This window comes from Trametes versicolor (assembly GCF_000271585.1).
Source record: "Trametes versicolor FP-101664 SS1 unplaced genomic scaffold TRAVEscaffold_1, whole genome shotgun sequence".
NCBI lineage: Eukaryota > Fungi > Basidiomycota > Agaricomycetes > Polyporales > Polyporaceae > Trametes > Trametes versicolor.
Window position 1 is genome coordinate 2763780 of NW_007360321.1, and position 24984 is coordinate 2788763.

The 24984-nt window shown below is 57.3% G+C and overlaps 12 protein-coding genes across 12 annotated transcripts; 7 read left to right on the forward strand and 5 right to left on the reverse strand.

Annotated features, from left to right (window-relative positions):
• Window positions 1-281: 281 nt before the first annotated feature.
• Window positions 282-1849, forward strand: TRAVEDRAFT_68395 (RTA1 like protein; the record flags this gene model as incomplete). The annotated part of the gene is made up of 10 exons (XM_008034821.1): window positions 282-294; window positions 354-464; window positions 517-661; window positions 718-830; window positions 885-907; window positions 963-1043; window positions 1105-1144; window positions 1206-1422; window positions 1478-1548; window positions 1610-1849. 10 exons carry the CDS (start codon window positions 282-284, stop codon window positions 1732-1734), a joined length of 939 nt encoding a protein of 312 aa, XP_008033012.1. The 3' UTR covers window positions 1735-1849.
• Window positions 1850-2923: 1074 nt separating this feature from the next.
• TRAVEDRAFT_68396 (RTA1-domain-containing protein) lies at window positions 2924-4625 on the forward strand (the record flags this gene model as incomplete). Its single annotated transcript, XM_008034822.1, has 10 exons — window positions 2924-2936; window positions 2992-3084; window positions 3143-3287; window positions 3341-3453; window positions 3514-3536; window positions 3588-3668; window positions 3735-3774; window positions 3836-4025; window positions 4085-4155; window positions 4213-4625. 10 exons carry the CDS (start codon window positions 2924-2926, stop codon window positions 4398-4400), a joined length of 957 nt encoding a protein of 318 aa, XP_008033013.1. The 3' UTR covers window positions 4401-4625.
• Window positions 4626-5299: 674 nt separating this feature from the next.
• Window positions 5300-7055, forward strand: TRAVEDRAFT_139653 (RTA1 like protein). The gene is made up of 10 exons (XM_008034823.1): window positions 5300-5357; window positions 5423-5515; window positions 5588-5732; window positions 5791-5903; window positions 5964-5986; window positions 6036-6116; window positions 6182-6221; window positions 6289-6466; window positions 6536-6606; window positions 6667-7055. Exons 1-10 carry the CDS (start codon window positions 5345-5347, stop codon window positions 6801-6803), a joined length of 894 nt encoding a protein of 297 aa, XP_008033014.1. The 5' UTR covers window positions 5300-5344; the 3' UTR covers window positions 6804-7055.
• Window positions 7056-7291: 236 nt separating this feature from the next.
• TRAVEDRAFT_16643 (dihydrofolate reductase) lies at window positions 7292-7987 on the forward strand (the record flags this gene model as incomplete). The annotated part of the gene is made up of 2 exons (XM_008033554.1): window positions 7292-7533; window positions 7588-7987. The coding sequence occupies 2 exons, from the start codon at window positions 7292-7294 to the stop codon at window positions 7985-7987; spliced, it is 642 nt and encodes a 213-aa protein (XP_008031745.1).
• A 158-nt stretch (window positions 7988-8145) lies between these two features.
• Window positions 8146-8415, reverse strand: TRAVEDRAFT_111242 (uncharacterized protein; the record flags this gene model as incomplete). Its single annotated transcript, XM_008034824.1, has 1 exon — window positions 8146-8415. One exon carries the CDS (start codon window positions 8413-8415, stop codon window positions 8146-8148), a length of 270 nt encoding a protein of 89 aa, XP_008033015.1.
• A 304-nt stretch (window positions 8416-8719) lies between these two features.
• Window positions 8720-10395, forward strand: TRAVEDRAFT_62144 (uncharacterized protein). The gene is made up of 6 exons (XM_008034277.1): window positions 8720-8879; window positions 8938-8981; window positions 9033-9290; window positions 9351-9975; window positions 10033-10245; window positions 10307-10395. The coding sequence occupies exons 1-5, from the start codon at window positions 8775-8777 to the stop codon at window positions 10219-10221; spliced, it is 1221 nt and encodes a 406-aa protein (XP_008032468.1). The 5' UTR covers window positions 8720-8774; the 3' UTR covers window positions 10222-10245; window positions 10307-10395.
• Window positions 10396-11554: 1159 nt separating this feature from the next.
• TRAVEDRAFT_42042 (serine protease) lies at window positions 11555-13509 on the forward strand (the record flags this gene model as incomplete). The annotated part of the gene is made up of 14 exons (XM_008033987.1): window positions 11555-11801; window positions 11863-11962; window positions 12019-12149; window positions 12218-12240; window positions 12305-12355; window positions 12408-12442; window positions 12491-12568; window positions 12627-12647; window positions 12701-12815; window positions 12871-12897; window positions 12956-13138; window positions 13201-13230; window positions 13285-13405; window positions 13469-13509. 14 exons carry the CDS (start codon window positions 11555-11557, stop codon window positions 13507-13509), a joined length of 1203 nt encoding a protein of 400 aa, XP_008032178.1.
• Window positions 13510-13808: 299 nt separating this feature from the next.
• On the reverse strand, window positions 13809-16201 carry TRAVEDRAFT_55512 (phospho protein phosphatase PPZ). The gene is made up of 5 exons (XM_008034199.1): window positions 15086-16201; window positions 14608-15033; window positions 14528-14555; window positions 14382-14474; window positions 13809-14323 (listed from the first exon to the last, which is right to left on the reverse strand). Exons 1-5 carry the CDS (start codon window positions 15972-15974, stop codon window positions 14302-14304), a joined length of 1458 nt encoding a protein of 485 aa, XP_008032390.1. The 5' UTR covers window positions 15975-16201; the 3' UTR covers window positions 13809-14301.
• A 171-nt stretch (window positions 16202-16372) lies between these two features.
• Window positions 16373-17255, reverse strand: TRAVEDRAFT_159130 (uncharacterized protein). Its single transcript, XM_008034825.1, has 5 exons — window positions 17201-17255; window positions 17091-17142; window positions 16927-17022; window positions 16745-16873; window positions 16373-16685 (listed from the first exon to the last, which is right to left on the reverse strand). Exons 1-5 carry the CDS (start codon window positions 17210-17212, stop codon window positions 16510-16512), a joined length of 465 nt encoding a protein of 154 aa, XP_008033016.1. The 5' UTR covers window positions 17213-17255; the 3' UTR covers window positions 16373-16509.
• A 241-nt stretch (window positions 17256-17496) lies between these two features.
• On the reverse strand, window positions 17497-19475 carry TRAVEDRAFT_25751 (uncharacterized protein). Its single transcript, XM_008033661.1, has 7 exons — window positions 19166-19475; window positions 19062-19113; window positions 18900-19005; window positions 18775-18851; window positions 18426-18723; window positions 18227-18370; window positions 17497-18163 (listed from the first exon to the last, which is right to left on the reverse strand). Exons 1-7 carry the CDS (start codon window positions 19414-19416, stop codon window positions 17670-17672), a joined length of 1422 nt encoding a protein of 473 aa, XP_008031852.1. The 5' UTR covers window positions 19417-19475; the 3' UTR covers window positions 17497-17669.
• A 1253-nt stretch (window positions 19476-20728) lies between these two features.
• On the forward strand, window positions 20729-23820 carry TRAVEDRAFT_139674 (ATP-dependent DNA ligase). The gene is made up of 15 exons (XM_008034826.1): window positions 20729-20758; window positions 20815-21052; window positions 21105-21170; window positions 21222-21387; window positions 21439-21579; window positions 21632-21733; window positions 21790-21958; window positions 22011-22086; window positions 22151-22352; window positions 22413-22508; window positions 22571-22753; window positions 22814-23044; window positions 23097-23444; window positions 23517-23606; window positions 23666-23820. Exons 2-15 carry the CDS (start codon window positions 20937-20939, stop codon window positions 23756-23758), a joined length of 2079 nt encoding a protein of 692 aa, XP_008033017.1. The 5' UTR covers window positions 20729-20758; window positions 20815-20936; the 3' UTR covers window positions 23759-23820.
• TRAVEDRAFT_139677 (UPF0041-domain-containing protein) lies at window positions 23806-24547 on the reverse strand. The gene is made up of 5 exons (XM_008034827.1): window positions 24459-24547; window positions 24385-24404; window positions 24225-24322; window positions 24145-24164; window positions 23806-24091 (listed from the first exon to the last, which is right to left on the reverse strand). Exons 1-5 carry the CDS (start codon window positions 24514-24516, stop codon window positions 23895-23897), a joined length of 393 nt encoding a protein of 130 aa, XP_008033018.1. The 5' UTR covers window positions 24517-24547; the 3' UTR covers window positions 23806-23894.
• Between the last annotated feature and the right edge of the window lie 437 nt (window positions 24548-24984).

Here is a 24984-nt window from a genome sequence, read left to right on the forward strand (position 1 = left end):
TAGATTCGCGTCCGCAGAAGGTTATGCGCGCCGGGAAACCTCCACCTCCACTCAGCGCAGTCCATCAGTTGCACCGCCGCATCCCCGCTCTGTGAAGTCCGCTCAAATGTGCGAATCGCTGCCAAGCGCGACAGGTATAAAGGCGCGTCGATCGCCCTGCTACCTTACGAACCACCCACCCTCGCCTCGGCTTTCCCTTTCCCTCTTCCTTCCCTTTCAAAAGCCCTCGCGTTTCTTCTTCTCTCCATTTCTCCTTTTTCCTTCTACTTCTTCTCTATACGATGGCCGCGGACCGTGAGTATTCCCTCGGGAGTAGCAGCAGGAGGCATCCTAACTCACCACTCCTCTGTCAGCTACCCTCAGTGACCATGACGCGAACGGCAACCTCTATTCGCCTTTCTACGGGTATCTTCCGACTGCATGGGCCAGTATCCTCTTTACGGCTCTCTTCCTTATTACCACCTGTAAGTCGAGCCCCCCTGCACGGCGTGAACATATTCTTACTCGATCTGGCAGTGATACACCTCACGCAATCCGTTCGCTCCCGGCTGTGGTGGTTGCTTCCTACCGTTTGCCTTGCGGGCTTCGGTGAAGCTCTGGGCTGGGGTTGCCGTACCCTGTCGCACTACAAGCCTCTAGACGACAACGCCTACCTCATCCAGTACGTTACGGTTCTCCGCGCTGGTGACTCCTTCGCGTCTAACGAACGTTCTACAGGATCGTGGTGTTGATCATATCGCCCACGCCCCTCATCGGCGCGTTCTTCATCACGTTCGGCCGCCTTTCCGCGCGCATCGGAGAGCAATATAGTCGCATCAGCCCGCGCCTTTGTGAGTATACCGCCTGTTCTACACGCCGCTCATGATCGCTGATTTATTCTGTAGACGGGCGCATCTTCTTCACTGCGGCACGTTTCCGCCTTTATCATGGCTCTTTCGCCGCAATGCTAAACGTATAAACAGGACTTCGTCGCGTTGGTGGTTCAGTCAATCGGCGGCGGGATTGCTGCCACTGCTGATCACAACCCGAGCACCTCCAAATTGGTAAGGTCGCATCCGTTCTTCACTACGGCTCTTTACTAACCGAAACATCGTGGTCCGATAGGGGAGTGACATCATGCTTGGAGGGATCATCTTCCAGCTAGGTGCGTCTACTCGCCGTATTCGTCTTGTAACACCTCCCTGACGCGCATCGCCGGACTCTAGTTTCGCTCACCGTCTTCTGCGTCCTCCTTGTCGAGTACATTGTGCGCCGCATCAGGGACAAGCCGCTCAAGCAAGTATCGGCCTCTAATGCCTACGGCCACGGTCACCAGTCCAGCGAATCGATGGGGTTCATCGGCGGATATGGTCGTCCTCTTGAGCAGCCGCTGATGTACCTCGCGTACGCGCTCTGCGCCGAGGCTGTATTGCTTTACATCCGGTGCGCATTCACTTCACGGCTGAGTATGTTCCGCCACTAACGCTCAGTCTTGCAGAGGTGTCTACCGTGTGGTCGAACTTGCCGATGGCTGGGATGGGAAAGTCATTCAGACACAGTCCCTTTTCTGTACGTCGTCGTCGGCTCGTCTGGTTCCTCTCACTCCGGTACTCATGGTGATTCTGCATAGTCATTTTCGACGCGGTCCCCGTGTTCACGACGATGCTCATTATGAACGTCTTCCACCCTGGACGACTGCTTACCACCGAGGTGGTTTCTGGAGCCATTCCGCTCGGCTCCAAGCTGTCTGTATAATGCGGGTGTGGGACTGGTATTCACGACCATGATGATCTAGAGGGCACGGGGGTCACGTTTTTACATTTCACGGACATGACATGGACATTTATCGCAAGTTGTACACATTATTAATCTACACCGGTCATTTTTGAACCACCTGACCTGAGGAGGGCCGAACATCCAAGGCACCATGGACTCGGAGACCGAGATGAGTGCCGCCGGCGACGCCACGGCACGGTTCGACGAAGGTTACTAGATCTGGAATCGGATGCAACGGCCTTTGACATTTAGGCGCCGAGTATCTCGACCTCGTCCTCCTGCCTCGACGCGCCAAGACCTACAAACGAATTCGTCTGGCCTGCACCGCCAGCCTCGTCTATGAAATTGAAGAGGCCGGTGCTCTGATCCGTTGCTGCGATCGCCGCTGTAGCATTTCTGCCACCCCAACGAAGCCTCGTCCCGCGTTCCGCTGCTCTAGTGACCGTGTCGATCGTGGTTGGCCATAGGGTGAGCGTTGACCGCGATCACAGCCTCTTCCCGCTGCGGATGAGGGGTTGTGAGACTCTTGCACGCCACTGCGGGGCGCATAGAATACGCAGTGTGGTTGTGCACTGCTCCATGCTTTACAGCTCGGTCCGAGCTCTGTGTAACCTGCCTCCGTAACACCTCGGTCCGCCTCAGATCGTAATCACGCTTACGTTCCTCGCGATATTCGCCAAATTAGGTATGTGCGTCTACTCACGTTCGACCTTCCCCGCCCATTCCGCTCACTCTCCTCCCTCCAGGACTCGCTGAACCTGCATAATTCACACGTTCTTGTGCCTCAATCACGGCGACAAACACGGTTTGACAACGCACCGAATAAACGCGAGAAGATTCACGATTGGCATGCGAAAGTACGGTCCGATTCAGAACAGTCGAAATCATCCACTTGGCAACCTCGGTCCTCCTGGGGTAACATCTCGGGGTCGCCCCCGAGGAACAAACGCCAGATCATGAAATTCGCCACTCCGGAGGGCGATGCCCTGCGGATAACATTCTGTTCCTTTGCTCTAGCGCGTTGTATAAAGGCTCGGCGCGCCTCCTTGCAGCCTCACCATCCTCACTCCTCCTCACCGCCCCTCCTCCTATCCTCCTCCTCCGGTTCTTGCTGTGCTCGTACCAAGCCCTCTTCTCCTTTCTCCTTCTCCATCCGCCGTTCTCCATCATGAGCTCTCTAGGTCAGTCAATGCGAGCTTAATCTTCATAAACCCAGACTCACGCCTTCTCGAGTAGAAGTCAGGGCCGACCTCGACCGCAACCTCTATGGGTACACGCCCACGAAGAGCGTCTGCCTCATCTTCGTGGTTCTCTTTGCCATCTCGACCGGTATATATACTCCCCTGAGCTTCTCGAACAAGAACGGCCACTAACCAAAAACGTCTAGCCCTCCATATGTATCAGGCGACGCGCTCTCGCGCGTGGTTCATGATCCCGACGGTCGTGATCGCGGGTATCGCGGAGGTAGTAGGATGGGTTGCACGGACGAAGTCGTCAAGTGATCCCTTCATTCGCATGGCATATATTATCCAGTACGTCTCCCAGGTCTTGCATGCGCTTCTTTCGCTTACGCCAAGGCACCCAGGACGTCTATCCTGGTCCTCGCCCCTACGCCCTTTGTCGCCGCGCTGTTTATTGGCTTCGGACGCGTAGCAGAAAGACTCGGTGGCGAGTACAGTCGTCTCAGCCCCAGATGGTGTAAGTCAATACTCGTCGTGCCGTATCACCGACATGTCTGACCCTCCATCCTTCCTCTAGACTCGCGTATCTTCCTCACTTGCGTATGTCCAGCCGTTATACCCGCTCTCATGACCTTGGCTGACCTCTCGTAGGATATCCTGTCTTTGATGATCCAAGGTGGTGGTGGTGGCATTGCCGCCAGGGCGACCACTGACCCGTCCCAAGCGCGTCTGGTATGTCGCTAACGCATTACTCCTCGCATAGGATTCGCATAGCTCACATGATCTCCTCGTCTACAGGGCAGCAACATCATCCTCGGTGGTCTGATTATCCAAATCAGTACGTGGCCTGTCACTGGCAGAGGTTGGGCTGCAGATGCTTACATCCACCTGTGTTCTAGTCTCGATGACGACCTTCACCTACTTCATGTGCGAATACGCTTGGCGCCGCGCTGCCGACCGCCCCTTCCGCAAGGCGGAGCCGCTCAGCTACACGGAGTCCGCCACCCCGCCCTCCCAGCGCGTCTTGACTAGCCACATGAAGCAGCTCATCATTGGTATCTGTGTCGCCACCGTCCTGATCTACATTCGGTGAGTACCCTCGTCACGGGCATGTCTCTTCTCGTGGACTTATCTCCCCATCCGCCTAGGTCCGTATACCGTGTCATTGAGTTCGCCGACGGCTTCGACGGCTCGATTGCGCATACCCAGGTCCTCTTCAGTGAGTACATACCCCACCCAGGCCGCGAGCTACTTTTCTCATCACAACCCACCCTAGACGTCTTCGACGGCATGATGGTCACGCTCGCCATGTACACGCTCAACGCCATGCACCCCGGCATCCTCCTGAAGAAGACCGCCGCCGACGCGGCCTACGCGCTCGCGGACCGCAGCGGCGCGTCTTTTTCGCAGCGCACCTCGCCGACGGTGCACACCTCGTTCGGCGGCTTCCGCGACTCGAAGTGAGGCCCCCGCGCCCCGCAGTGTTGGGCCCCGAGACGGCTTACGCGGGCGCGGCCGTAGGCTGGGGCAGGCGCTTCGGAACGGACGGCTTCTTCATCATTTTCTTGTACGCTACGACCATAGTGACGGTGCTGAGGGCGGCTGCCTCACGGTGCTACGGTTACTATATGCGGCTCTAATCATTGGACTTCTTACGTTCCTTCCCGGTTGTTAGCCTGACGAAATCTATATACAATTTGGTCATAGAGAGATGCGCGACTGTCTGTGTATTTGTGTTCTGCAATTCGAAGTCTTTATTCATCACACATCATCCACCTTTGTCAACGCCGGTACCTTGCGGCCTTGGGGCGGCAGCCATGCACGCAGGATCTGGGCCCGTAAGCGAATACCAGGTACATGCGCCCAGGAGCGATATATTACTGATGCCCGCACTCATAGCGGTGTCTCTTTCTTGTGGTACCGGCGCAGCGTGGCAAAGCGGCTTGATCGAAATTGTAGGCACCGCTTTCTCAAGTGAAGGACTCGACTTCCATGCATGGCCGCGGCGCAGCCCCCCGGTTCGCCACTGACAAGCTTCCTGAACTTCGAAATCTCCGAGGCCCGAGAGGCATTTCCCAAGTTGCAAAACACGAACTTGAACCTATGCTGCTGTACGCCTGCTGGCCATATACTTCTTGCACAGGTACAAGAAAGTGGTTCTCTTAGTAAGGATCCGCCGATGAGGGTCCAACTTCGTTCATATCTGAGTTCACGCACATCTTCGGTGTTCTCGCACGGACATGAATGGCCGCACAGCGCCGCAGCGCTGCGCATCCACCTTGTGTGCGGCAGGCTCCCGGGTCCAATTCTCACGACATATCCATAAGCTCTCGTCCCTGCGCGGCGGGTGGTATGTGGGTGCCCTATCTATTCTACCCGCCTTTCCATCTGCCTCCCTATTTTTCTTCATGAGCTCAACAGGTCAGCAGCGGGGTCACGGTAGACTTTTCCGCGCGGAGGTGCATTGATTTATCCAACGTGTATAGGCACGGGAGTCGACTTGCATCCGAATCTCTACGGATATGTGCCTACGAAGAGCGTGTGCGCTACATTCGTCGTCCTCTTTGGTGTCTCAACCGGTGCGTATGCGCTTGCTTGGATTTCACGGGAGGCCCCATATTTACTAGCCGTCTCTTGCCGTGGTCTGGCAGTCCTTCATACTTGGCAAGCTTATCGCTCCCGAGAGTGGTGGCTGGTGTGGACGGTCCTGATCGCTGGGGTAGCGGAAGTCGGGGGATGGGTTGCGCGCACACTGTCGGCGAATGATCCCACCTCGTTGATCCCGTTCATCGTCCAGTACGCCCTCGAGACACTACATGCAGTACTCCGTTTGCTGACGTGCAACGATATGTAGGGCGATCGTCCTCGTTCTTGCCCCCACCCCCCTGGTCGCGGCGCTGTTCATGGGATTTGGCCGTGTAGCAGAGAGACTTGGACCGGAGTATAGTCGCTTGAGCCCTAGAATGTGTGAGTCTTCCCTATACCCACACATCTAGGCATATTTTGACAGCACATTCAACGCCGCAGACTCCCGCATATTTCTCACATGCGTAGGTTCTTTGTATTGCCCGCCTTTACTTTCAGGCTGACGTGCAGCAGGATTTAATAGCACTGAATATCCAAGGCGGCGGAGGCGGACTCACCGCCAACCCCAAACTATCCCCGTCTATAGTACGGATAGTAAGTCTCCGCAGTCGACCCCGCAGTCGACTGCACGTTGCTCACCTTCTTCTACCGTTCCGCAGGGCAGCTACATCGTTCTGGGCGGTCTCATCTTCCAGCTTAGTACGTGACGCAGACAGCAGCATAGCCGGTCAGCGAATGCTCACCCCTACATCTTCCGCCGTCCCAGTCGCGATGTCGATCTTCATACACTTGGTGGCCGAGTATGTATGGCGTCGCGCGGCCGACTGTCCGTTCAGGAAGCCGGGGACACCGGGTAACGAAGAGGACGCCCACCGCGTGCTCACCCGCGAGATGAAGCTGCTCATCACCGGCATCTGCATCAGCACCGTATTCGTGTACCTCCGGTGAGTGCCCCCGGCCGTGCCACGCACGCGCAATGGGTTCATTCAGGCTCATTTGCTCGTTCCTCCCAGGTCTGTGTATCGGGTCATCGAATTCGCCAACGGTTCCAACGGACCTATCATACACACCCAGGTTCTGTTCAGTGAGTGTCATAGAAAAGCTGATCTGGAAGACGACTCACCGACGGAACTTTGTGCGGTAGACGTCTTCGACGGCGCGATGATCACGCTCGGCATGTTCGCCCTCAACTTCATGCACCCCGGCATGCTTTTGAAGTCGACAGCGGCGGACGCAGGATTCGAGTTGACAGAGCAGCCACCTCATGCGGTGGCGACCTGATTAACCATCGACCCTGGTCGGCGGCGGCGGCGGTTGCATCAACGCGGACTTAGAGTTTTCGGGGCCGCGGTGACGGCTCACCTCAGGCTGGTTGCGCGGCGTCGCAGCTGAGCAAGCCCGCAGAATGTGGAGACGGATGAATCGGATGGACAATTTTTGTGTCGTGTTTCCCCTGTTTTGTTCGTTTTCAATACTTGCTCTGATGCTCCGAATTTGCTGCGACATTCCTTCAGATCCCAGTGGACGCCCAGCACCTATTAACCCTGATCAGCGATTTTTACGTGAGTTCAATGTGACCTGCAAGAGAATACGCAGTCGTTATTTGGAACTACGTTCTAGCTTCAGGATTGAAACGACGCTCAATCAAGAGGTACAGAACTGCCTGGCGCAAAGCAGGCGCTTAGCGATGCCATATACGGCGCGCGATCAGCATACATACTTCAGCTTCTCTGGCAGAGCGGCTTGGCTTCGTCCGACTCACTTACACCATGCCTCGCTTGACCATCGTCGTCGCTGCCACACGAAACAATGGAATCGGTCGTGCTGCGACGTTGCCCTGGAGGCTACCCAAAGAAATGTCGTTTTTCCGCCAAATCACGTCCGCCGCGCCGGAGGGGAGCATGAACGCGGTCGTAATGGGCAGGGCGACGTGGGAGAGCATCCCGAAGAAATTCAGGCCGCTGCCCAAGAGGCTGAACATCGTGATAAGCAGGAACACGCAATACGAGCTGTACGCGCCGATGCTTGGATGTTTCGAGAGTGGATGCTGAAGCAGCGCACGTAGGATGCCGTCCGACGCGGAGACGCCTCAAGCATCCGTCTACCTTCAGTCGAGCGTAGAGTCCGTGGCAGAACGGCTGGCGCAGCCACAGAACGTCGAGAAGCCACTTTACCGGTCATTTGTCGTAGGCGGGGCGCACATCTACGGCGCAACTCTGGCGCTGCCGCCGTCCTCAGAAACTTTCGTGGACCGCATATTGCTCACTCGGGTGCTCTCGCCCGCATTCGAAGACTGCGACGTGTTCTTCCCTGACTTCCTGGCGGAGAACAGCACGGAAGTGGGGCAGAGCGGGTGGAGGAGGGCGTCGCACAAGGAGTTGAAGGAGTGGGCGGGGTTTGACGTGCCGGAAGGCGTACAGGAGGAAAACGGGGTGCAGTACGAATTCCAGATGTGGGTACGGTAGTGCCGCGACTATGTGTGTTCTTGTACGATATATCTTCCACCTGAGAGCGCGGTCGTGCCCATTTGCACGCGCGGAGTGCCGTTGATGTGGCGAGGGCCGTGTAGGCGGAGGGATGAGGGAGCTCTAGATGCTCAGCCTTGCCTCTGCAGGAACATAAACTACCGCGTAAGGACGTGAAAGCACAGATAACGCACCTGCTTGTGCTTGGGGTTCTTGGAGCAGATGATGTATACACGCCCCTTCCGTTTGACCACGCTGCATCCGTCGCACATGGTCTTGACCGAAGCGCGGACCTTCATTCCCCTCGAAAGAACGACGTTTGCTGATGGCAGCGCATGATGGGCGTGGTGAAGGTGCGAGTGGGGTAGTGATGCTGGTCGAATGCGCGACAAGAGGGGACGCGTTGAGGTGAGGAATGCGCGCAACATGGCGGGTTAGAGCAGCGAGTCCTTGGGCGTCTTCCGTCTGCAAGCCAGGCTTGCGCCCGGAGGCCATCTCCGGCCAGTCTCCAAATGTGGCAGAGACCGGAGATGCCGGCCCTATGCGAGCCGTCTCATTGGCTAGGAAAGCTGCGGCCTTCCCCGCGGACCGACCAGTGATGGGCGTCTCTGCAGTTGGCAGTGAACGGCCTCGGACTGCGAGATGCGGCGGAAGCACGTTCGTCCTCTTCAGCTCGCGCTCTGTGCCTACAGCTACCTTCTTGCTTGATATAGACCAAGCTTACCGTCCATGCAGCCTCTGCGATAATCCATATCTACGTCTCGACTTACTAGTACTTGTCATCCGAATGCCTGCGGGACATCAAGCTCTCATTCGTCTGGGGGGCAAACCGGCTGTCGGTCTCTTCGTGTTCACCTTGCTCGCGTTCGTCGCGGAGACACAACTCTCGCAGGTACGTCCAGGTTCGATTATTCTCTGCCACCACGTTCGTCTCCTGAGCTATTCTGCAGTATGTGCAAGCAGATCTGGGATTCCGACAACCGTTCCTCATTTTGTAGGCGCCCTGTTAACCACTCTCCGCGACATAACGCTGATTCCAGCTCAGCTATATCGTTCACTCGTCTTTCGCGTTATTATTCCCCCTTCACCTCTTCTATCTCTGTGTATTCTCTCAGTACTCCCTGGATTCGCTCTGGATAAGCGTGCTTGATGCCGTACGAAGACATCTCGCCCCGCGGGCAGCATCTAGCACTGCTGCTAAACCTGCCTTTCCGACGGGGAGATTTTACCGCCTTCTAGCTTACCTGACAACTGGTTTGACCCTGCCTGGCCTCATGTGGTTCATTGCTGTCACTTTAGCACCGTAAGTCAAACGTTTCATGAAGCCTCAATGTATAATTTGGCTAATCCCGTGGCCACATAGTGTTACCGACGTCACTGCGCTATGGAACACAAATGCATTCTTCGCATATGTTCTCACCGTCCTCATAACTCGCAGTAAATGGGAGCCGCGCCGTCTGGCCGCCGTTCTTATCGCTACCGGTGGCGTACTGGCGGTCGTATACGGAGGCACCACCGTCGAAGCGGGCACCTCTGACATTGGCGCAGAGCAATCAGCGGAAGCAGAACCGCGAAGGCATCGTGCCGCTCCTCTCGTGGGCGACCTGTTAACTCTGGCAGCATCTATCATATACGCGGCCTACCAGGTTCTCTACAAGATCTACGCCGCGCTCCCAGACGACCCAGAAGTGCAGGCCGACCTATATACACCGATACCAGAGGCAGACTCGCCAGGTGAAGATGAGGAGGTTCCACTCGAAGCCCCACTTCTGGTCGCCGACGACATCATTCATCCCCTCCCCTTTGGCTTATATCCGAACTTCCTCACCTCAGCCATCGGCGTCTGCACCATGCTGGTCTTGTGGATACCCATCCCGATCATTCACGCCCTCGACATTGAGCCCTTCGAGATGCCGCGGACGGGGGCCACGTATGGCGTTATCGCTGGTATTGCGTTGACTGGGGCAATCTTCAATGCAGGCTTCATGGTCAGTGCTCCCACATGCGTCTCCCGCCCAATGCATGTGCTCACCCCAGTCCGAAAGGTTCTGCTCGGGGTCTGGGGCCCCATCGTCACGTCGGTCGGGAGCCTTCTCACCATCGTGCTCGTGTTCGTGTCCGACGCGATCTTTGGCGGGGCGGTCGAAGCTGTCACGATCTGGAGTGTCCTCGGATGCGGGTCGATTGTCGCGGCGTTCGCCATCCTGGCGTATGATCTGGCAAAGAGGAGGTAGCGCATGGACGAGTGATTGAGAGCTGTACGTACTTTGGAGCTACAACTGTTGTTCGCGAGGTGCCTCCGCTGATGATTGCTTCTAGAGCGCATCGTAGAACATACATCTTGAACGCGCGTATACTAGAGGACTTCGTGATGCCAGGAGTGTATACATCAAGAACTAGATCTGTTTGCTCCGTTGAACCAGATTCGAGGTTATTGACCGACCCCTGATCAACGACGCGTCCAACACGCAACATGACGACATTCGCCGTAGAGTTGGACCGTCAATCGCACACACCTCCGTTCATGGTATCGCCATGTACCTGTTCCTGCTTGGCAGCAAAGCATATCGCATCTGGTGCGTTCTATCTCGCTGGAGTTATCAGCTGCATACGTCCAACATCGTTGAACATATTGCCAAGCCTTTCGAAGCAGCGAATACCGCGTGATACCGCGACGGTTCTCCAACTCACTGAACATCGAGATTCGAGAACAGATCGTCGTGGCCAAGACATCTCACAGTGCGACTCCGCCTCAACCGTGGACAGAATAAACAGGCAGTAAGTATACTGTACTTGAGTTCTACTGACCCTGGTGACAGTTGTCAGCAACATACTAGCGGTGGTCGCAGTGCGCAGTTGAACATTGGCGCCGGGCCCCGTCTCGCGTTACTAGTACTGCTACGCGACCAGTAGTGAGCAAGACCGTACAATTTCCATCGCGTTCGCTTTTCTGACGGTCTTGCTTCATCCCGAATCAGCTGCTTTTGTCAGGTACATGGCCGTGGCAATACGCCTTCTCTGCGACCTGGCCAGGCGAGAAGCACGCTCGACAGTCTATAGCTCGGTAGTTTGTCCTGCTCCACGTTCGACGGGTCCGTTCCAGCGGAAGTGACCACACCGACGCGAGGAGCTGCGTTTACCGCATTTGGGCAGCCACGCTTCACACCGAGGATGGAAATCAACTATCAGAAGCAGCGCCTGTCCTGATACAACGTCCGACGCAGGGCGAACGTCAAGATTTGGACGAACACGCCGCTGTGTACTTTCTCCTGGCCAAGGACAGCCGCATGCTCACCCTCCCCTACAGGTGTTATTGAGCATCGAGGTTACGACATCTCTGCTCTACACGCCATGGCGTCGCCCCTCGGCGTGCTGCACCGATATGCATCGCGCCGTCTACAGGTGCCCTCAAGTCCGACCGTCGACACCCGACTGAGCCAGCCTGAACCGTTCACGCTTCCCGCAGCATCGTATAAAGGCTCAGCGACGTGCGGACGATAGCCCCAGTGCCCCCGTACTCTCTCCCGCAGTCGTCCCCGCGCACTACCCTGCTCCCCGCCCGCCGCCATGCGGCTCTTCGCCACCGTCGCCGCTGCCCTCGCGCTCTTCGCCGCGCCGATCTTCGCCGCCCCCGCCGCGTCCCTCCACACGGTGGAGAAGTTCGCGGGCGCGACGAAGGCGCGCTCGTACATCGTCAAGCTCCGGGACGGCGTCGCCAAGGACGCGCACCTCGAGTGGCTCGCTGCCAACCACGGCAACACGTCAACTGTCACCCACGCCGAGTGGGAGTCCAGCGTGCTCAATGGGTTTGCGGGTGCGTCGGCCCTTGAGTCGCGCTTCATCACAGGTGTTGACGCGTATGATGTTGTTCGTAGGGACGCTCGAGACGGACGCGCTGAACGCGCTGCGTGCCAACCCCGATGTTGAGTACATCACCGAGGACGGCATCTTCACCATCAACGCCGCTGTCACTCAGTGAGTGTTGGTCGCCGTATACACTTGCAGTGCGTACAGGTCTGACTAGTGCACAGGACCGACGCACCGTGGGGCTTGCAGCGTATCAGCCAGGCCGCTGCGCTCTCGAGCACGAGCACCAGCGCGCTCACGTACACCTACACGTACGACTCCTCGGCCGGCTCCGGCGTGGACATCTACATTGTCGGTACGTTATACGGTTGAGCTTGTCTGAGTGACGCTGTTCGGTATCTGACTCTTCGGGGCATGCTGCAGATACGGGAATTTTCACCAGTCATGTACGTTATAGCATGGTTATCTATCGGGAGAAGCGTTTTGTTGACAGCAACTCCCTGCTCGCAGTCCGAGTTTGAAGGTCGCGCCTCGTGGGGCGCGACCTTTGGCGGTTACGCGGTACGTAGCGAATCTCGCTACAGCAAAGGAAGTATCTGAACTCTGCCCTTAGGATGCTGACGGAAACGGCCACGGAACCCACGTCTCGTACGTCTTCCCCTTGATATCTCATGCCATGGTCTAACGTCAGCACAGCGGTACCGCTGCGGGCGTCACCTACGGCGTCGCCAAGAAGGCCAGCCTCATCGCCGTCAAGGTTCTATCCGACGCAGGGTAGGCCGACCCTGCTTTGCACAGCGTTCTCTGCGCTTACCCCGATATCTCATTATAGCTCCGGCACCGTGTCGGACATGTTCGTGCTGTGCTCCTCAACATTGCATCGGCCTCAATTGACCGTGTTTGCAGCGTCTCGGGCCTCAACTATGTTAGCCAGCAGGCCGCTATCACTGGTCGGCCTTCTATCGCGAGCCTGAGCCTCGGTGGCGGCGCGTCCACTGCTCTCGATAACGCGGTCACTGCCGTGTGTGGTCTATGTGGACCGAAATCGTACACGTGCTAAACCACACTTCTTATAGCTTACCCAGAACGGCATTCATGTTACTGTACGTGGATATGTTCGTGATGCCGAAGGCCCCATAGCTTACTGCGTTCCCTCTCTAGGTCGCCGCTGGCAACAACAACGTGAACGCAGTCAACACGAGTCCCGCGCGTGCAGCGGCGGCTGTGACCGTCGGCGCGAGCACAATCGCCGACGCGCGCGCGTCCTTCTCCAACTTCGGCCCCGTGGTCGACATCTTCGCCCCCGGCCAGAACGTCATCAGCTCCTGGATCGGTAGCACCACGGTCAGTCCCTCGCTTCATGGCCTCACGCAGCAGAAGCTCACGTCCAACGATTGCGTCACCAGGCCACGAACAACATCTCTGGCACGTCGATGGTGCGTTCCGCCCGATCTGCTTCTCCGTGCTGAACTGAACATTCACATGCGCAGGCCACCCCCCACATCGCTGGGCTGATCGCCACCCTCATCAGCCGCGACGGCAACTCCAGCCCCGCGGCCATCACGACCCAGCTCCAGGCGCTCTCTACCAAAGGCGTACTCACCGGCATCCGTAAGTACACCGACGCCGCTCGTACCACACAGCACATAGATCTCACGCTCACATCTCCAACAGCCTCCGGCACTGTCAACGACCTCGCACTCAACGAGGTCTAAGACGCCACTATCTTCGACCAATCATGCACCACCTGCGGACGTGGATAGGATATACCCCGGATATGGAACGAATCATTACAGGTTTATATGAAGGGAACACGGGTGGAACTGGGTAGAATGGTATCGGTTGGACCGCGTGTCCAATGCAACCGCACCTGCGATGTACAATACCTCCATATGAAACTTCTAACGGATACTTGTCGGCAAACGTTTCGAGTGGGCGAAGCCATGCAGCGTGCGCAAAGAACCACGGGGTGCCTCGGGCGAAGCCCCCTTGCAAAAAGGCGATGCGGATTTTGACAACTGAGATATCATGGCTATAGCACAGGCGGAGGGTAACCGGGGGGTGCGGGGCGGGGCGAATGGGACGAGCGAAATGGACAGAGAGGGGGGCGCGAAAACGAATGGCGGGCGAGCGCGTACGTACTAGCAGCGGCGGGAACGTAACTATGGAATGATGCAAGAGCAGCGTGTACACAATGACAGTCCGTAATCCCAGAAAATTGCCAGCAGCACGGAAGGAGAGAGAGACGGGGAGACAGGGAGAGACGTCATGAGAAAGATAGTTTAAGTTAGTCGGACCGAAACGGCGAATGGGGACGCGACGGACAATCGTCCCGCCTTCCCTCTCCAAGGGCCTATACGGTCGACGCTGGGCCCGGCGACGGGCCGTGCCCTAAGAAAGGCGGCGTTGCCGGCGCGATGGGTCGCGGAACAGCATCCGCGTCACAAACTCCTGCAGCAATTATACTCTTATACACTCTTCCAAGGAACGGTATGTCGTGACGCGGCTTAAGTCGTGGTGGCCATCATGCTGCGCAGAGACGGAAGCATGTTAGAGCGTGAGTCGTACACGCTGGAGCATAACGTACCTCTTCCGCTTCGCCTTCGTCATCTCTTTTCGCAAAGCTGGTCCGTCTAAGGGCTTGAGCAGCTCGAACGCGCACAATAGCTCTTCCGACACGCTGTTCGTGGGGGTCAGCAATGTGGTCAACTTGAACGTGGCGGACGATCAAACCTCATGCACGCGCCGTAATTGTCGAATTCTGCAAGAGCCGTGAGCTTCTGCCAAGGAAGGTAACACCAAGTATAGCTCACCTCCACAGTAATTCGGTGCGCTGAACACCGTGACCAACGTACGGTCATTCCAGAATTCGTACCCGTCCTCCACCACCATGTGTGCTCGGCAGATGAGGTCCATATCGTACCGGATGAGGAAGTCGTTTATAACCGCCTTGCCGAAACAATAACTGACCCCGCGCTCGTTGTCTTCCCAATCTACGGCGGTATCGGAGGGGTCTGACCAGAGGAGGTCGTTCAACAGACCGTAGTCAGGAACATCCGTTGGTCGCTGTATCCGCTTGATCTCGTCCATGGAGTGTAGCGAGGGCGACAGCCCGCCGTGCACGCAAAAGATCTTGGACGCGACGATGGCCGCAATGGGCAGGCAGTTGAACACGTCGATGAACGTCTTCCACGTCTTCAGGTTACACCGCCGTTTGCATTCGTCGTAGAAGCCGTATACTGGGCGCGTCAATCGGTCGAATACAGTGGGCCACCAAAACGCCGAACATACCTCGCGTGACGTTGGCGCACTCGTGGTTGCCCCGGAGCAAGAAGAAGTTCTCGGGGTACTTGATCTTGTAGCAGAGCAGCAGCAGGATAGTCTCGAGACTCTGCTTCCCTCGGTCCACGTAATCCCCCAGGAAGAGGTAGTTCGCCGCGGGCGGGAACCCACACATCTCGAACAACCGGATGAGGTCCGAGTACTGTCCATGCACGTCACCGACAATCTTGACGGGTGGGGAGAGCTCGATAAGCGTGGGCTGGCTGAGGAAGACCTCGCGCGCAGCCTGGCAGATGGCGACTATCTCGGCGTTCTTGAGACACAGCGACTTGCTCACTTTGCCCGTGTACCCGACGTCCAGCAGCCGCTGGATCATGTCATCGATATCGAGCTGCTTGACCCCCTCCTTGGCGCCACGTGCGCCCACGCTGGAGGGGTCCGAGAGCGAGAAACTGTTGGTCGACCCGGGTGTGGGGTATCCGGGCGAGGTGGAGAGGATGGTGTGTGTGACGGGGATGTCTAGCGGCGCCGGCTTGCCGTGCGCTGCAGGTGACGACGCCGGTGAGGAGGCGTTCGGTGAAGTCCCAGACATGGGGTCGGTAGGGTTGGAGTTGGGTGAGCCGGGAGGACGCGCACCGTTGCCGTTCGGAACGACGTTGCCCTCGGGGTTCGTGATGGTCATTGCGGGCGTACCGTGGCCTGCTGGTACCGCACTGTGTCCGTTGGTATGTGCAGTGGGCTCTGTGGCGCCTGTCGCGCGCGAGAGGCTGCCCTGGGGCGTGTCGTTGGCGTCGCCGGACTGGGCATCAGGAGTCACTGCGTCGCTGTTGACATCCTTGTCCTTCTCCTTGTCTTTGCCGTTCTTCTTCGACTTTTTCGACGACTGCTGCTGGCCCATAGGAAGAGCCTGGGACGCTGAATTAGGGGATCCGGGCTGGGGAGACTGCGACCTGGTCCTCGAAAGCCGTGAGGTGAGCACCGAGAGGAGTGTTGGCGCCAGCTTGACGGAGATGGGGGTTGGGTGGGAGAAACGGGGTATGTTGTCGTCGTGAAAACGTGAGATACTGGTACAGAAACGGGACTGAGGAGGGCAAGGAGGACGAGACCGACGGGATGGGGGACGGCAGGGAGAGGGCTGCGAGACTGAAGGGACGCGGAGCCAGCAGCGCCCAGGCCCAGATCCTTGTTTGGGTACTTGTTTGCTGCACCGCTCCCATTTATCATTCCAAGCCGGCACATCTCTTGGCACACTCGTTCTCAGCTCACTCACGACGCTCGCTCATGTTCATACAGTACAACAGGCTCAATGTATTATGCTCGTGCAGACCGAGTCGCATGGGTGCAGTGTCATTTTGATGCATCATAGCACATGTGAAAGCAATAATACCATATCCTACGTCCCCCACAAGTACTACTCGCAGCGCGTAAGCAGCCTAGAACTTCCCGAACGACTTCGCAGCCGCCTTGTTCTTCGCCACCCGCAGGACGTTGAACCGCACAGTCTTCGACAGCGGCCGGCACTGTCCTACAGTGACGATGTCGCCGACCTCGACACGGAAGGCTGGTGACACGTGTGCCGCAAGGTTTTTGTGGCGCTTCTCGTAACGGTCTGTAACGCGAAGTAACTGTTAATGGTAGCACCGGGGAGATAACGCGGGCTGCACGCACTGTACTTGGGGATGTAGTGGAGGTAGTCGCGGCGGATGATGAGGGTGCGGGTCATCTTCGTCGAGATGACACGGCCGGTGAGGATACGGCCACGGATGGAGACCTCGCCGGTGAAGGGGCACTTCTTGTCTGCAGCACATGTTGGCTCCTGCGGCAATAATCGCAGGATCAAAGGTACGCACCAATGTAAGAGCCCTGGATCGCCTCAGACGGGGTCTTGAACCCAAGACCAACATCCTTGTACCACCGCTTCTCCTTGGTGACGACCTTCTTGCCGACTATAAGTCATCCCTCTATGAGCCTCCCGCCACACATGCAAAGTTTCGCCTTGGGTGTAAGAACATACCGCGGGCCTTCGCGTTTTGGAAGATGGACTGCTTCTGGAATGCCTTTTCGATCTGGCAGCATAACGATATCAGCGAGAGGTTCTCCAGAAGCAAATACGACGTTTCGCACCTGGTCGGCCATGGCTGGGTCTTGAGGATGGAGGCGGTGGGTCCGGCGAGTAAGCTATCTACTGAGGGTTCTGTCCACGGGCGCTTAGATTCGTTGGGCGCCCAAGCCACCCATCAATGAACTGTACAGCTCGGAGTCTGCCGGGCCTACTCGCCAGTCTTCCTTGTTCCTTGATATAGTAACTAGGCGCCCATTTCGCGCACTAAACGCCTCACCCCGGCGTCGCCACCATTACCGAGGTCGCAGAAGTAACCGTACTCACACCGATATATACGCCGTGGGATATTAGTGGTACAAATATTCTATGCAGTTCCGAATAGATATCGAAATACAGTGTGGTACAAGACCGGTGCAAGAAAACGAAGCTAAGTAGGCAAAGTGTTGACGTCGAGACATCGAGACAAACGGTACGTAGATATGATACAGCATAGAGTGGTCGCAAGCACAAGCAGCAAAGAGCAAAAACGGTTTACCGGCGTGAAGTTGTCGTGCGCCCAAAGGTCCTCGTCGACATAGGCGTGTCGGAGCGCGGGCCTTCCCACGGGATCCTCTCATGGCTGACGGTCGTCGTCGCCAGGATACCGTCGTCCTCCCCGCTGAAGTCTCCCATGGAGCTGCTGTTCGGCTGGCTCTGCATGGACGGCTGGCTGCCGAAAGCCGACAGAGATGGGTTGTGGACGAAGGGAAGGCGGAAGCGGGATCCCTTGGACGGCGGCGGCTCCTCCACGGTGTGCGTTCTGGGAAGCGGCGGTCGCGGCGGGGGGCTGAGGCCGCCGGTGTCCGAAGCCGCCTGGAACCGTCGGTCAAGATACTGCGAGTTGCGGAGTATCTTCATCGACGTCGGGCGTTGGATGATCTGGCCGAAGAATGGTGGTGGTGAGGTTACTGTGGGCGTTTCGGCGTCATGGGGCACTTTGCTGTACGTCGGGTGGCCAGTCGGAGAGATGTAACTGTCATATGTCACTGCAAGAACACATGGCTGACTGATAAGAGGACCGCAAATGAATAGGGAAGGAGAACACGCACCGTACTGTGGCGCGCTGGGGGTATTCCGTGATTGACCAGGTTCGCGTCTCGGAATGTGGACGACGCGGGACAGCCATCCAAGCCATGTCTCGTATATCTCGTCCTGTGCCGCAAAGATGATGAAGAAAAGCATTGGAGTGATCGCTAGTGAATATAACATATTAGTGAGCGAACACACAGTATTCCGTATATCACTTACCTTCCCATATGACGCTCAGACGGAATGGCCACGCATGGGCCCAAGCTTCGTGCCCCTTAACCCAGAGGGTTAGAACCACCGTGTAGAAGATCGCGGATATGACCGTAACGACGACGAGAGCAGCGAAACGCGTGGTTCGCTTGGAACAGATGGCGGCGCGATGACTTGGGTCGGCGTTCCGCCACCGCGAGATGACGAGGATGACAGAGCCAGATACGATCACAGCGAAAGCCAACGGGATCAAGGTGAATACCAAGGATACGATGGTGAAGGCCTTGTCCGTGAAATAGCAGGAATTCTAGCGGTGTCGGATGAGGATTGGTAGAGTATAAGATGCCTGCGCACTCACTATGTTGAACGACACTGAGAGTAACTGCCCTTGGACGAGTCGGGGGATGGGCATGATGAGCACAGGCAGCGCCCATGCTGATATCAATCAGTACTAATCAAGGCGTCATAGTCATGATGCTGTACCGTAGGGTGCAATGCAGAGTAGCAAAACTGTTCGTCCTGTTAGGCGCGGGTAATCGTCCGCACTACATTTCGGTCGCATTTGAATAATGGCTAGCCACAATGCTGGCTAGAATACGTTGCCCACATGAGCTAGTTGCGTTTGCGGGGTTGAATAATCCGCACCATAGTGAAGCTGACTGCAAACGCGGCCTTGACAACTGTTACATATCGCAACCTGGATGACATCGTTTAGCACATATACGAACCCTAGAAGTGGGCATACTCACAAGATGGAGTCACTCACGCAGAAGCTGGCGAGAGTTGTCTGGGCGTTCTGGCTAATGGAGCTGAACTGCTCCGGACGCGCTTTCTGGACGATAGGTGGAAGCACGTCCAGCACAGATCGGAGCAGGCATGCAAGCATCAAGGATTTGACCATCGCGTGCTTCGGGGCTGGGGTTGCCATGAGTAATGACAGCAGCAGGATGTTGCATATTTCCAGCCCAATGACGGCAGAGCTCAGAGATGAAGAGGACATGGTGAAAGACCCCTAGAGAGCATCGACCGGAGGGAGGGGAGTCGGCCTATGCGTTCTCTGAAGGGGGATCCGGAGGTTTTGGCTGAGACATGATGAGGATGGGGCTTATACTTGGGAAGCACATCTGCAGGCGGTACAGGATACACGGATTGGGCAGGACTCTTGGGAAATCTGTCCGGGGAGAAGCACGGAAGACCCCTAGATGATACAGTTTGACTGCGGGACAGATGGTGATAGACACATGGCTGTGAGAGGTGGGTACAAACTCAGCCTGGCCAGTCAGAAACATGAGGTCAGATGGTGGTAGGCGACCAGACCGCACCGAGTCCCAGTGCGAGATCCAGGATCCTCCGAGTTGAACAAGCCGCACTATGTGGGCCCACGAGGGCGGAGAAGGCGTGCTGAAGTCACCGTGATTGATCATCGAGCCATCATGCTCTCATGCGGCAGCAGCAAGCTTGCTTCCTCGACAAGGCCACGCCAAGATTAGAGCATAGAGTTGCTGTGGTGCACGGCAAGTTCCTCGAGGTGCAATGCTCGCAGGAGGTGATGGTGGCGAGAGCAGCACGATATCTCGGGCGGGAGCGCGACGGATATCCCGAGAGCGCGTCAGTCACGGGCGCCTCCTAAATGCGCGCGGTGTGACTATGTCGTGGTTGTGGCGCGCCGCTGCTGCCGCGCCTTGCACTTGCTCTACGTAGTTTTCTCGCCCCTCAGTTCCACTTCCGGCCCCCCAAAACATCTGCAGCTGCTCATGTGGGCTCGTGTATGACCTGGGAGCTGCGGTTGCTGCAGAACAGATTCTGACGCGTGCAATAACTTATGCTTGGAGTCACGGTCACGGTACGCGTCAAAGCCGCGCTTCGAGTCCAGTCGCGTCTCCGCCATCCACAGTTCCATCTCTCTCGCCACATCCATCTCACAGCCATGGTCCGCCAGCAAACCCTTGGCAGGTTCACAGCTGATGCGTTATATCCACCTATCTGACCAGTGTTGCAGGAAAGTTCTTCGGTGGGAAGAACGACCCGCCCCAACAAGCGAAGTTAGAGGACGCGTGGGGAGGAAAGCGGAAACGCGCTCCAAAGTCAGAGGCGAAAGAAACTGAGCAGTCTGAGGAACCGAAACCATCTGTAGACGAAGGTATGTCTCAACACCCGCTCCTTAGGGCTCCCCATCACCTTGCAATGCAGCACCACCCACCCCACCATCACCGGCTAAAGAAGGTATGATTGCTCAAGCCATTCTACCATACGCGCACTAACCTCAGGTACAGCTGCCGAGAGACCCCCAAGACTCAAGAAGAGGCGAGTAGTTGAATCAGACACGGAAGAACCTCCTGAACGTGAGTGGAGACGCGCCCTCTTATGGGGAGTATGCACCGACACCTCAGAATGCTAGCCGGGCCCTCCAAGCCCAGTCAACTCAAGGGAGTGAAACCCGAGGCCCCGGCGCATGTCAACGCCAAGGCTACGTCTAGCAAAAATGGTCAGACATCGAAGGCAGCAGTTGAAGCCGAGCCTATGGATGAGGACGAAGCCAGTGCGGCCTCAAGTCCTGAGGACCCGGATGAAGGCGAGGATGAGATAGAAGTGGACGAAGATTTGGACGCAGAGGATGAAGGTGTTGCTTCCAAGAAGTGGGTCCCCAGCTGGCCATGTGTCTCACTCAGCTGACTGATACGCTTTCAGTGCGGAAGCTGCTCTGTCAAAGACGAAGGAAGTTGACCTGCCAGGAGGTTGGAAGGCCGGAGACCCGTATGTCTGCGCCTGTCTTCTTCCCGCTTTTGGCTGATACACTTTCGCTAGCGTACCGTACGCGGCACTAGCCAAAGTATTCGCGCTCATCGAGGCAACAACAAAACGGTTGGAGAAGACCGCTTTGCTCACATCTTTCCTCCTGCTCGTGATCCGCAGGCGGGCTCAAGGGGACTCTCAGTCTCTACTTCAGGCTGTCTATCTCTGTATCAACCGGGTCAGTGCATCTATCCGTTAATGTCACTGCTGAAAGCTGACGTGTTTCCAGTTATGCCCAGATTATGTCGGCATCGAGCTGGGAATCGGGGAGAGTCTGCTCATCAAGGCAATAAGCGAATCAACTGGGCGAAGCTTGTCAGTGGTAAAGGCTGACCTCAAGAAAGAGGGCGACCTCGGCCTCGTGGCAATGGTATGCGTGAGCACTCGCTCATGGAAAGAACCGTGTCTCATCAGTAGTATAGAACTCGAAGAACAGTCAGAAGACGCTCTTCAAGCCCAAGCCTTTAACCCTCCCAACGGTGTTCAAGAACCTGAAGGAGATTGCTCTGAGCAGTGGTCATTCAGTACGCTGCGAGGCCAACCCGAGCACCGCACACAACTCATCACGATATTGTTGCAGTCCCAGAACAAGAAGGTGTCTATCATCACGAAACTCATGGCCTCGTGTCAGGGCCAAGAGGCAAAGTACATCATCCGCAGTCTAGAGGGCAAGCTACGAATCGGAAACGCGGAGCGCACGGTCCTTGTCGCCCTCGCACATGCCGCTGTTCTCGCAGAACAGGAGATTTGTGAGCTCCACTGTGTTCCCGTCAAGGGCCAGCGTCTGAACGGCTGCTGCAGCGAATAAACGGTCAAGCGCGGAGAAGCTCGCTTCCCGCCTAGAAGAGTCTGCGAGCATCATCAAGCAGGTGTACAGGTACAGTTGGAATCACCTACTTATGAACAGCGCCCCGGTACTGAGACTGCCGGTTCCTCTCCAGCGAACTTCCCAACTACGATCTCGTCATCCCTGCACTCCTCGATGTCGGAGTCGACAGGCTGATCGAAGTGTGCAAGCTGACGCCAGGCGTGCCGCTGAAACCCATGCTGGCGAAGCCGACGAAGGCGATCGGAGAGGTGCTCGACAAATTCGAAGGCAAGAAATTCACGTGCGAGTACAAGTATGACGGCGAACGTGCACAAGTGCGTCTCGACATCTGTTTCGCCTCTCCGGTATCATGGGACTGATGTCCGGTGCGACAGGTGCACAAGCTCGAGGACGGTTCCATCGCAGTCTTCAGCCGCAACTCGGAGGACATGAGCAAGAAGTACCCGGACCTCATGGCGCAGCTGCCAAGCGTAAGTGCAGTTTATACACCGGATCTCGTAGAGCTGGGTGATGACGTTTTCCCCGTGAGCAGTGCATCAAGGAGGGCACGAAGACGTTCGTGTTCGACGCGGAGGCGGTCGCGATCGACAAGGACACGGGCAAGCTCATGCCGTTCCAGGAGCTCAGCCGGCGGAAGCGCAAGGACGTCAAGGTCGAGGACATCAAAGTCCGCGTCTGCCTCTTTGCGTTCGATCTTCTCTACCTTAATGGCGAGGTGCGCTCTCTCCTCACTCGACCTCTTGCTCTCTGTTCCTAACAAGTTGTGGGGGAACAGCCGTTGTTGCAGAGAGACTTCGGGACACGGCGCGGGCTGCTGCAGGAGCACTTCCTGCCCGTGGACGGCGAGTTTCAGTTCGCGAAGTCGTCCGACTGCGATACCACAGATGAGATCCAGACGTTCCTCGAGGAGAGCGTCAAGGACGGCTGCGAGGGTCTCATGGTGAAGATGCTCGAGGGCGAGCTGAGCCACTACCAGCCCAGTCGGCGAACCGTAAATTGGCTCAAAGTCTGTTCTCCCTACTCCCCATGCACATCTTGTAACTGAACTGGATCCACAGCTGAAGAAAGACTACCTCGCGGGCGTCGGCGACTCGCTCGACCTCGTCGTCGTAGGCGCCTACTACGGCAAGGGCAAGCGCACGAACGTCTACGGCGCGTTCCTGCTCGCGTGTTACGACGCAGACTCCGAGGAGTACCAGACGATCTGCAAGATCGGCACCGGGTTCAGCGACGAGGCGCTCCAGGCGCACGCCGCGACGCTCAAGCCACTCGAGATGACCACGCCGCGCGGGGACGTCAAAGTCGGCGGCGCGAAGCCCGACGTCTGGCTTGAGCCCAAGGTCGTCTGGGAGGTGCTCACGGCGGACCTCAGTCTGAGCCCGATCTACACGGCCGCGCAGGGTCTGGTGCGTGCCTTCCCTTCTTTGCAGCTATCGTTCGAGAAACGTGGGCTGACTGGCGCTTGGTGGTGCGCATAGGTCGAGGAGCGCGGCATCTCGCTGCGTTTCCCCCGTTTCATCCGGATCCGGGAGGACAAGGCTGCGGATGACGCGACGGGGCCGGAGCAGGTAGGAGCAGGCGCACGTCAGACGTGTGTCACCGGTGCTGACGCGCGCACCCCTCGCAGATAGCAGAAATGTACCAGCGCCAGGCCCTCGCGCAGGGCAGCAAGGGCAAGAAGGGCAAGGGGGGCGGCGACGCGGACGACGGATTCTGGTAGCGGATGTACGATGGCGAGCTTGCTTGTGTCTTCGTGCTGTGTTTTTACGATTATGGTAAGTTATATTAGGAGCAGGCGCGCGGTACAAGCAAGCAGCAGGCAGTCCGCCCCAGGGCAGAGCTGGGAAGGGGAGTGTTCATTTTGGTACGACGGTCTTTACGGCGTCCTGCGCGGCCTCTACGACCTTCTCGGCGACGGGCTTGTCCGCGAGCTGCTTGTCCCTGCCGCCGAAGTACCAGTAGTTGGAGAAACGACCGAGCTGGACGGTTTGCGCGGTCGCATTCGTCGCGTGACAGGCGAAGAGGAGGTAATTCCGCGGTTGTACGCGCCATGCTGCACCCGACGTTGAGCGGGGTAAGTGCTGCACAAAGCAAAAGGTGACGTACCGAAGCGCATGAACACCAGGCTGGGGGCGGGGACAAAGGAATAAGAATCGGCAAGCATTGTGGAGGGAGTGTTTACTCACGAGTACGACGCCAAGGCGGTCGTCATCGCGCCCGAGATGACTTCCTCATCCTTCCTAAGGTCGGCCAAGGCAGCCAGGGGCAGACCCCAGTTGGCGACCTAGAAGCAGCGGGTATGAGCGGGTGAGGTGAGGTAAATGTGGACGTTCAACGGGTACGGACCGGTCCCCAGAAGTGCGTGCCTGCAGGGGCTTGTTAAGCAATGAAAAATCAGAGGAAAAAGAGTGTAAACGCACTGAAGAAGTATTCGCGAGCAGCGGGGGACTTGAGCCAGGTGAAGAAGCGGGCGGCCATGGCGGAGGAGGGTATAGGAACTTGGAGGACGGATGGATGACTGACGATCGAGGCGAGTCCGGTGAGTCGTCCAGCGCTGCTCGGCGCCAGTTGCTTCTTTGGGCACAGACACGTGGCCGAGGGGTGTGGTCCGCGCCGGGCGGAGATCTGCGGCGCTCGTTAGCTCTCGCCAACGCGCTGAGCCACTCGCCTGCCTGGCCTTCCTATGTTCCTCCCTCTGTGCTCGCCCGCTCGGTCTCGCTCTGCTGCTCTGGGATCGCTTGGCTGGGCTCCTGGGGGACTCGGGTGCCTGTGGGCTGTAGCTTTGTCTGGGGCCTGGCGGGCGGTGTCCGATCGAGACTGGATAGTCCGACTTCCTCGAGTGTGGCCGCTCCATCTGCCTCGTTGCACGCTTCGCAAGCGCCAGCCAGGTCGTGCGCAAATGTCTGTCCTCACGCCCCCGTTCCCCTCTGTCCTCGTCCACCTCCT